This window comes from Lolium perenne, chromosome 4 (assembly GCF_019359855.2).
Source record: "Lolium perenne isolate Kyuss_39 chromosome 4, Kyuss_2.0, whole genome shotgun sequence".
NCBI classification, from domain to species: domain Eukaryota; kingdom Viridiplantae; phylum Streptophyta; class Magnoliopsida; order Poales; family Poaceae; genus Lolium; species Lolium perenne.
Genome location: NC_067247.2, coordinates 251,214,322 through 251,224,902, shown reverse-complemented (window position 1 = coordinate 251,224,902; position 10,581 = coordinate 251,214,322). Strand labels below are relative to the sequence as shown.

Below are 10,581 nucleotides of genomic sequence, written 5' to 3'. Positions count from 1 at the left end.
CATGTCTTGTCACCCCGACGTTCCGATGCCGATGTTCCAAGTCACGGATCAGATAGCCAAAGCCTCATAGTCATCAGTACTCGAACTACCATTACTAGTGCCTAGATCACGGCCTCCATGCATTCTGCGCGACTGACTTCACCATGAAACTAAAGACATATCACATGATAGTAACTAATATCATCATATCTCGCCGACTCGAATTAAACACCAACCAAGTGCCCCAAAAGCTATGACTTTCAAGATACTTTTAAAAGAATCCATAAAAAAGTATTTCGGGGCACTTCCAAAATACCGTAATATGTATGTCTATTTAGCGAGCGGTAATTAAAGTTTACTTTCAAAATTCTGCCTACAAACAAACCTTACGAACCAATATCCCATAGATATGCATTACTGATTACTCTTTAGCGAGAGTGCCCCGAATTAGAGGCCAAAGTGCCCTAAAACCGTCTATGTGGCTTAGTGTCGAAGATCGTCCCTCAGTTATCATGGCAGCACGGTATCCCGAGCCCTATGGTTGGACGGATCCCAAGTTCCCAACTAGTTTAGGCGGTTCAGGTTGAAAACAAAAAAAAAACTAGTTTATGCGGTTTAGGATTATCTCCGTTCAAAGTACAAAACCTCCATTTTTATCAGACTCCGTCCCTAATACGAGTCGGCAACCGATGTTTTTTTAGGGAAGAGTCGGCAACCAATCTTAAACACAATCAACCGCTTGATCTAGTACATTGTACGTCTAGGTTTTCGTACCTTCTCCGTTCCAATCGTCAACAACTTACAGCCTGAAGAAAACCGGCTGAGAAAAGTAGCGGCGAACCAGATCGACGATGGCACAGGATTTGGCCGTGCTACCGGAAGACGTCATCGTGGAGGTCCTCCGGCGTCTGCCGCCGCACAGCATTGCCGCGTCCCGGTGGGTCTGCAGGGCGTGGCGCGACGCCGTCGACGCCCGCCTGCGCAGCCACCTGCTCTCGCACTCGGTACGGGGCATCTTCATCAACTACGATTTGCATAGCCTGTCGGAGTTCTTCTCCCGCCCCTCGACGGGCCCGGCGATCTGCGGAGGACTCGACTTCCTGCCCTATGTGCCGGGCAGGGAGATGAAGATCAGGGATCACTGCAACGGGCTGGTGCTCTGCCGCGATTATGACCATGACTACGTAGTGAACCCGGCCACGCAGCGGTGGGCGCGTTTGCCCCAACGCCCTCCGACGCACCTGCCGAAATTTAACCAGACAGCCTACCTCGTGTTCGACCCCGCCGTGTCGCCACACTTTGAGGTTTATCTGATCCCACGCGTTCCGTTCGGCGCATTGGAAGACAGGGAATGGCCCTTTAGCAAAACAAAATTGGAAGACTCATTGCTTGAGATGGAGTGGCATCCCGCATCACATGTGATGCATGTGTTCTCGTCCATGACTAGGCAGTGGGACAAGAAGACGTTTCTCCGGGAAGGGGAGGCTGCTGTGGGGGTCGTTGCGGACGTGGCTAAATCGAGTTCATATCTCGATGAAAACTGTGCCGTCTACTGGCGAGGTGTGCTTTACATACATGACCAATGTGACTTTGTTCTGAGGTGCGCACTGCTTCTTGACCATCGCTACCTTCTAGTAAGATTCATGTATACATATGATGGTTATTAATTGGTCTGTGCAACAAATTGCTTTTTTGCAGAATGTGCTTGTCGAACTGTAAGTATCAAGCAACAAAAATGCCCGATCTGTTGAGCAGAGGTCCTAGTCCCCATTTAGGCAGATCAATGAGCGGGGTGTACTGTGCAATCCCTCGGAAAACTCATGGATTTCAGTTTTGGTATCTCGATGAATCATGCGGTCAGATGAAGTGGGTGCTGAAACATGACATTAATCTTGAGAGCTTTGGCCGTAAGTTCCATCCAGGTGAATACTTTGGTGGACAAACGGACAAGCACTGGATCTTACAGGATGTCAACTACCGCAAGTGCTCTCAATTTGAGCACCATCGTAAAATAGATGGAAAATACAAAGCACCAGCTGAAGAGAAATATGACTGGAACTCTGACGACGATAACATTCTGGACACTGGACATGCTGTTCAAGAGACAAGGTGGCCAGAACATATTGGCTTTCTTGGGTTTCATCCCTACAAAGAGATGGTTTTCTTGGATGTAGCAAATGATGGGGCTGTTGCCTATGATTGGAATAGCTCGAAATTTCAGTACCTGGGCCGTATATTTCCTAAACATTTCGATGACTTCGAATTCAAAAACGCGGGAGTACAGACATATTTTCCATACACGCCTTGCTGGATGTACGAGTTTCCTAAAATAAATTCGGAGTCTCAACTTGTGGATGGTCAGCTATCTGGAGTGCAGGCACGCTGGAAAAAACCTGCCAAAGGTGTCTTTAAAATCAATGTTGATGCAAGCTTTCACGAGGAGGAGATGCAGGGGGCAACAGGCCTGGTTGTTCGTGACCATGTCGGGTCATTGATCAGCGCACAAGCCCTCTGGTACGCTCATGCAGCAAGCCCGATGATTATGGAGGCGAGAGCTATTCGTGATGCAGTCAAATTGGCAATGGAGAGGGGCTACCACCGGGTTGAAATGGAGTCCGATGCTCAGGAGGTGGTCAAGCTAATTAAGGAACCTTGGATTATTGGCAGATCTGAAATTGCCGGTATTGCTCGGGAGGTAAAGAAGCTTAGTGATTTTTTCACTAGTTTTAGTATTGCTTATGTGGGTGGAACTGCTAATGAAGCAGCTCACATATGTACTAATAGAGCTAGTGCTGAGAGGAGGAGGTGTTTGTGGATTAATTATAAGCCACAATTTCTCCTAGACATTCTTGAGAAGGATTGTAGCAATTCCGAGTATAGTATATAAAGTTCCTTGATTGCAATAACGAAAAACAAATGGTTTGGAACTGAGGTTGAAGATGACCTATATGAGTCGCGCATGAATACAAGCTGCACAAGTTCCGTGGACGAGTCGGAAGGGCCAAAGACTTCAACACCAAAATTCGCCGCAGACACCGTGATGTCCAAGGAAATTTGCACAAGGCGGCCAAGTTCGACTTTGGCAACGCAATCAAGGAGTTCATCCCTGCCTACCAGCTGTCATCACTGAATCCAGGCTGCTCGATTAGTTTATATTTGTCATTATGTGTTAAATTTCATATATCAACATTATTGATTTTCCAAGGATGAAAAATCTTGTACTAGCTATAAATTAACACCGGAAACATAAAGGGCAAATCAGTTGATTTTGTACAGAATGTAGAGGGGCTAAACAAAACCTTAGTGTAACCTTTACTTGTCCCACATTCTTAATAGAACCTAGCACAGCTCTTTGCTTAAAGTTGACTTGATCATATTCCATATATTTCACGCGACTTCGATAACTAAGATGGAGATGCTAAAGAATCATGCGAAAATTGTTATTTTGTTAGATCACTTCTAAAGAATAAACTGTTAGATAAAAATGAACAAGTGAGGTAGAGCATCCAGCTGGACATAATAGTTGACATTGATGTTATATGCAGTTTAAATCATTTTGTAGAGTTTTGTAAGACAACAAAAGAACATAATGTAATTATAATAATGTTACCTTCCATCGATTATATTATCTTTTAACGATATATTATGCAATGAGAAATGGTGTGGCATAATGTATTATTCTTATATATTATAAGCCCAGTGTGCATATGTCTACTCTCATCCAAAAATAACATACATTAAGTGGAACCTATAATTGCACAAGGTAGGTAAGGTTGGAACTTGCGGGCAGCGGCAGGACTCAGGAGGACCCTAAGAGGCTGCAAACGAGTGAGAGAGTTGCTAGGGCATGTCTAGTGGAGTGATGTCAATCTTCTCTTAGGATTGCCATGCTAGATATTTTCTTACTCCTCCGATCTAAATTAAACGACTCAACTTTATCTAGATACGGATGTATCTAGAACTAAAACACGTCTAGATAAGGTGAGTCAACTAATTTAGACGGGAGGGAGTAAGAAAATATATAGAATGATGAAAGAAATAGTTATCTTCCTTTATCTAAGTGATGATCTCTTAAAAGTAAAAAAAGAGCCATTATACTCATTAATTGCTATGAAAAATACGTGATTTCTATATCACTCCACATGATCTTATATAGCTCCACGTGATTTCTATAGCACTCCACATGACCTTATTTAGCTCCCGCAGTTAGTCATCCGACATGCTCCCAAAGTCCCAATAGGAAATATCCCTTATAGGAGAGCACATACATGCATGCAAAATCATCATTTACATTATCACATTAATTGCTAAATCTGAATATTTGAAATGATTTGTGTACTAATATATTAATTTTATTAGAGACTTGTCTTTACTATTGAGTTCATATCGACGAAGGTATTTTCAATGAATTTTTTCCATCACATAAATTACCATATTTATATATTGTGGTTGTCAAATTAACAATGTATAGTTTTCAATATAGTAATGCATTGTTACAATATAAATGTATATGACTTTTGTGTATTCCAATGTTATGGAGAGCTACAAAGTACTCTAGTCTTTACAAGAACTAAGAACATGTCTAGCCGATACCCTAAACCCCTTGCCTCACCAAGTGTCCTTAACTCCATATAATTTGAGGAGGTAAAGGGTGACCATTTCTAGAAGGTTCCATATATTTTGCTCCTTATAAAAAATTAATCAATTCTTTTAGCCTTTGTCACATACATTCTAACCAGATTGACCTTCAATATGCATACACATAGTTCATCAAACCAAACAACTCAAATTAAAACATGCATAGAGTTCATTTAAAAGCCACCACATCGATCAAGTTCACCCAAAAACCAATCACATTGATCAAGTTCACCCATAAAATACCACATATCAAGTTCATCCAAAATGGAACCACATTGATCAAGATACATGGAGCACCTCCAGAAGCCATCACCTCTACCACTAGGAAATCAAGCACTTCCATGCTTGTCACCATCAAGGAAATCATCACCACCTACGTGTCCACCACCACCATCACAGTGACGGGATTCGTGCATAGAAAATAAAAAATTCCTATGATATGCGAATAAAACCGAGATCCAATCCATGAAGATGCAAGTAACGAGATAGATTAGATTGACATACCCTTGAAGAACACAAGCGGGAACGGTTTATAACCACGGTCAATATAGTCGGTCCCTCCGCGATCCAATCCGTTCAACACCGCAACGAGCGGAACCTTCGAGATGTGTACACGCACGGAACCATGGAGTCTTCTCCTTCTTGATACAACAACTGAACAACATGAGGGGATATATATGTAGGTTAGATTGATTCCACCAGCACGACAACATGGTGGTAGAGTTATGGTGGAGTTCCGGTAGGGCTTTGCTAAGCTGTCGCGGAGGAGGGAGAGGAGAGAGGAGGGCGGCTGCTAGGGTTTGGTAAATTGTGCCCATGCCCCCTCACTCTATTTATATAGGCTAGGGAGGTCGTCCAACTTGACCACCCCTCAAAGTTGGGAGGTGCGCCCAAACAGGGAACTTACATTTAAGTTTCCTTCCGGTACACCCCTCCCCCTTTTAGGGTTTCCCTTGGGGCTGCCCGCCAGGGCCAAGGGGGCTGGTGCGCCTGGACTAAGTGGGGAAATGCGCCACCCCTTGGTCCATGTGGGCCCCACCGGTGTACCCTCCAGAAAATTCTAGAACTCCCTTGGTACAATACCGAAAAAATCTCGAACTGTTGCATAACTCTAAAATGACTTCATCATGCATATATGATTATTAATCTCTAGACCATTTAGAAGCTCCTCGTGATGTTCTGGATCTCATCCGAGACTCCTAAAAAACTTTCGGTCTCACCATCGAAGCGTTAAGTGTGTTACCCTATGGGTCCAGAGAATATCTCTTCGAGTTAGAGGGCCAAAATCCCATCTTGGTTATCCACCAACTTGATTCTCAGTCGGCCCAACTCCGCCTTCATAACTTTCCTATAACAGAAGAGTGTTTGACATAACCTATTTAAGTGGGTCAACCTACAACTCAAATCATGCAATCACGTGATGTCTAAGGATTTAATTGATTAATACAAAAAATGAAGACTTGCTTGTTGCATCTTAAAATGTGTTAGTCTAACTAGCTGAACACTTTAGGCGAGTTGGTGTAAGTCAAATTGGTATCACCATGCCCATATTGTTTGAACCGCATGAAAACTTGTTTGTAACACAAATATATAATGAAATCTGTTTAAACAATGCACTACCTTCCACTCTACAAAGACATGATTCGGCGCGCTTGAGGCATGACGATCAAGCAGGAAAAGCGGCGAACGAGGTCGACATGACTACAAAAATGATGCCAAAATATAGGCAAGTGATGTCTTGTTTTTTAGATAAAAAGGCATCCATTGTCCGACTTAAAAATAATAAAGCCCTTAGGTTCCACACACTTACATAACCATGATGCGGCATACAGCTTAGCTAAAAGCAAAAAAAAAAAAACCTGAAAGAGTAGCTAAACATGGATGGGTCGGTAGCCCACAAACACGCCTGAGAGCCAGCTACATTGAAAGGCAACCTAAACTAGAGAGGGTTTAATTGGATCTTGCTTCGCTTGGCTTCAACGATGCCTATAGGCCCTGCAATTTACCCACCAGCCATTCGAGGTCATCCTTGTCCCTAGCCTTGGCCTTGATGCACCAGATCTACAAGAAAAGGACATTATTGTATATACCATCACCGGGGTGATTAATGATCTTTCTTTCAATAGTAAGATTATTGCGGATGTGCCAACAGTGTGCTAAGAAGAACATCCAGAGTAATCTATGCGTGTAACCGACAAAACTAGAAAGAATAGCGTGGAACTGCGTAAAGTTTGTTGGACACCAGTTGCACCCAAGAATCTGACGGAAGGCGCTCCCGACAAACTTGGCCAAAGAGCACCTGAAGAACATGTGAGACGCATCTTCAGGGAAACCCCACAAGGTGCATGCGGCATCTTCAGGGAAACCGCACAAGGCGCATGTGCCATTTGACGGGCTGTGGCGGATGGCAACCTGAATAGTGCAGTGTAACTTATCTAGAACCAAGTGCCAAGAGAAGATCTTAATTTTGAGGGGCATTTTAGTTTTCCAGATGTCCTTGAAGCGAGTAACTGAAGTCTCCTGCGACAGTTTTTTGTACATGAAATTCACCGAATTTGTTCCGGATGGATCAAGGTACCAAGATATGGTATCCTTGCCTTGGTCTAGCGCCACTCCCCCAGCGAGAGACACTAGCTGGCACCACTGTGTCATGCCATCTTGGTCCAGAGTACGGCGGAAATGGATGCCTAGTCCATCAGACGTGCATGCATGTGCCACCGAGATTGATGGGTTATCACAGATTGAAAATAGTAGAGAAAAGCTCTCTTTCACGGGGCGGCCTCATGCCACCAGTCCAGCCAGAACAAAGTGTGAGCACCATCATAAATTGAGTGTTTAGCACCCAATTTGAAGTGATGCTTGATTTGTGTGCAGATTTTTACAGAACCGAGAGCCCCCCTATCCTATGCCTAAAAACAAGTCATTACACTACAAGAAAAGTTGCCATGGCCGACGAAGTTGAAGTCGCGCCGTGGTTGCTGGTGCACCATGGCCGACGATTTGTGGTCTCTCCATTGTGCATGTCAAAACGTTTTTTTTTCTCGTTTTTGAGGCCACCTAGCCCGACGAAAACGGCCAAAACGTTGCGTATGGTGGCCCGGGACGTGGTGCATCTCGAATTCTCGGGTTCGCCGGCCGAGTCAACGCAAATCCGCACCACCGAGGGATGTAGGGCCCAGATGGCAGCCTCTCTGGCATTGTTTTTTTTTCTCGATCGCGCCATCTCGTTCAACGCTCTCCGATCGAGCCGTTTACGATGCAGGATCATGGGTCCCGCATGTCATCCTCTATGAACCAAAATTCTTTCTATTCTTGGATTTTTTTTGACCCCCTGATATCTGGCTACTTCCTTTTTCTTTTGATCCCTTGCCGCCTTAGAAACGTTGAGACCGCTGCTGCTAATTGGGACCCGCATGTCATCCTCTATGAGCAATCAACTTTCTTTTCTTGGAGTTTTTTTGGCACCTCAAATTTGGTCACTTGCCTTTTTCTTTCGATCCCCTGCCGCCTCTCAAACGGTGATACCGCTGCTGCTAAATGGGACCCGCATGTCATCCTCTATGTACTATAAAACTTTCTTTTCTTGGATTTTTATTGGCACCTCATATTTGGTCACTTACCTTTTTCTTTCGATCCCCTGCCGCCTCTCAAACGGTGATACCGCTGCTGCTAAATGGGACCCGCATGTCATCCTCTATGTACTATAAAACTTTCTTTTCTTGGATTTTTTTGGCACCTCATATTTGGTCACTTACCTTTTTCTTTCGATCCCCTGCCGCCTCTCAAACGGTGAGACCGCTGCTGCTAAATGGGACCCGCATGTCATCCTCTTTGTACTATAAAACTTTCTTTTCTTGAATTATTTTTGGCTCCTGATATTTGGTCACTTGCCTTTTTCTTTCGATCTCATGCCACGTTTGAAACGTTGAGGAACCTGCAGGCTCATGGGACCCGTATTTCATCCTCTATGTACTATAAAAGTTCATTTTCTTGGTTTTTTTTCACCCTCTGTTTTTTGGCTATTTCCTTTTTCTTTTGATCCTCTGCCGCCTTTGAAACGTTGAGGACTCTGCTGGCTCATAGGTCCCACATGTCAGCCTCTATGTACAATCAAGTTTCTTTTCTTGAATTATTTTTGGATCCTGATATTTGGTCACTTGCCTTTTTCTTTCGATCTCATGCCACGTTTGAAACGTTGAGGAACCTGCTGGCTCATGGGACCCGCATGTCATCCTCTATGTCCATCAACTTTCTTTTCTTGGATTTTTTTGACCCCCTAATTTCTGGCTACTTTCTTTTTCTTTTGATCTCAAGTCGCATTTGAAACGTTGGGACCGCTGCTGCAAAATGGGACCCGCATGTCATCCTGTATGTACAATAAAAGTTTCTTTTCTTGGATTATTTTCCACCCTCTGATTTTTGGTCACTTGCCTTTTTCTTTCGATCTCATGCCGCCTTTGAAAACGTTGAGGAACCTGCTGGCTCATGGGACCCGCATGTCATCCTCTATGTACTATAAAAGTTTTTTCTTGGATTTTTTTCTTTTGATCCCCTGCCGCCTTGGAAACGTTGAGTAAGCTGCTGACTCATGGGACCCGCATGTCATCCTCTATGTACAATCAACTTTCTTTTTCTTTTGATCTCAAGCGCATTTGAAACGTTGAGACCGCTGCTGCTAAATGGGACCCACATGTCATCCTCTATGTACAATAAAGTTTCTTTTCTTGGATTATCTTTGGCTCCTGATATTTTGTCACGTGCCTTTTTCTTTCGATCTCATGCCGCCTTTGAAACGTTGACTAAGCTGCTGGCTCATGGGTTCCGCATGTCATCCTCTACGAACAATAAAAGTTTCCTTTCTTGGAGTTATTTTTTGACCCCTAATTTCTGGCTATTTGTCTTTTTCTTTTGATCCCCTGCCCCCTTTGAAACGATGAGGACGCTGTTGGCAGGTCGGTCCCACATGTCATCCTCTATGAACAATAAAAGTTTCCTTTGATGGATTTATTTTTGACCCCTAATTAATTTCTGGCTATTTTCTTTTTTTTCTTTTGATCCCCTGCCGCCTTGGAATCGTTGAGTATGCTGCTGCCCCATGGGTCCCGCATGTCATCCTCTCAGAACGGTAAATATTTCTTTACTTGGATTTTGTTTACCAACTGATTTTTGTCTTATTTTTCCTTTCGATCTCCTGCCGCCTTTAAAACATTGTCGAGAGGCTGCTGGCTCACGGGTCCCACATGTCAGCCTCTATAAACAATAAACGTTGAGGATGCTGCCTCATGGGTCCAGCATGCCATCCTCAGAACGATAAATGTTTTCTTTTCTTCGATTTTTTTACCAACTGATTTTTGGTTTTTTTCCATCCCCTGCCGCCTTTAAAATGTTGACGAGGCTGCTGGCTCATGGGTCCCCGATGTCAGCCTCCCCGTACAAGAAACATGTGATATCTTGATTATTTTGCAGACAATAAACATTGTATTTCGCTCTGAGCTATTGCAAACGGATAAATTAAATATTTATTTTTACATAAACAAATTTATATGTTGAATCTCCTTGTTTTGTGTTTTTTGCGAAGCATAGGACTTTCATGTTTTTTTAGATAAATCCGAACTTTCCTGTTTTGGAGTGGGCTGAAATTGTACGAGTCAAAAGGCCCAACAGGATAGTTCGAAGGCCCAGATGTCCAGATGCAGCCCAATTGAAATCTTTCTTTTCTTGGATTTTTTTCACCCCTGATTTCTGGTTACTTCATTTTTCTTTTGGTCCTGTGCCGCCTTGGAAACGTTGAGACTGCTGCTGCAAAATGGGACCCGCATGTCATCCTCTATGTACAATAAAATTTCTTTTCTTGGATTATTTTTGGCTCCTGATATTTGGTCACTTGCCTTTTTCTTTCAATCTCATGCCGAGTTTGAAACGTTGAGGAACCTGCTGGCTCATGGGTCCCGCATGTCATCCTCT

The 10,581-nt window shown here is 43.5% G+C and overlaps 1 protein-coding gene across 1 annotated transcript; it reads left to right on the top strand.

Moving 5' to 3' along the window:
• The first annotated feature begins 790 nt into the window (after window positions 1-790).
• LOC127328478 (uncharacterized) lies at window positions 791-2,866 on the top strand. Its single transcript, XM_051355071.1, has 2 exons — window positions 791-1,579; window positions 1,678-2,866. The coding sequence occupies exons 1-2, from the start codon at window positions 831-833 to the stop codon at window positions 2,864-2,866; spliced, it is 1,938 nt and encodes a 645-aa protein (XP_051211031.1). The 5' UTR covers window positions 791-830.
• Window positions 2,867-10,581: the final 7,715 nt, after the last annotated feature.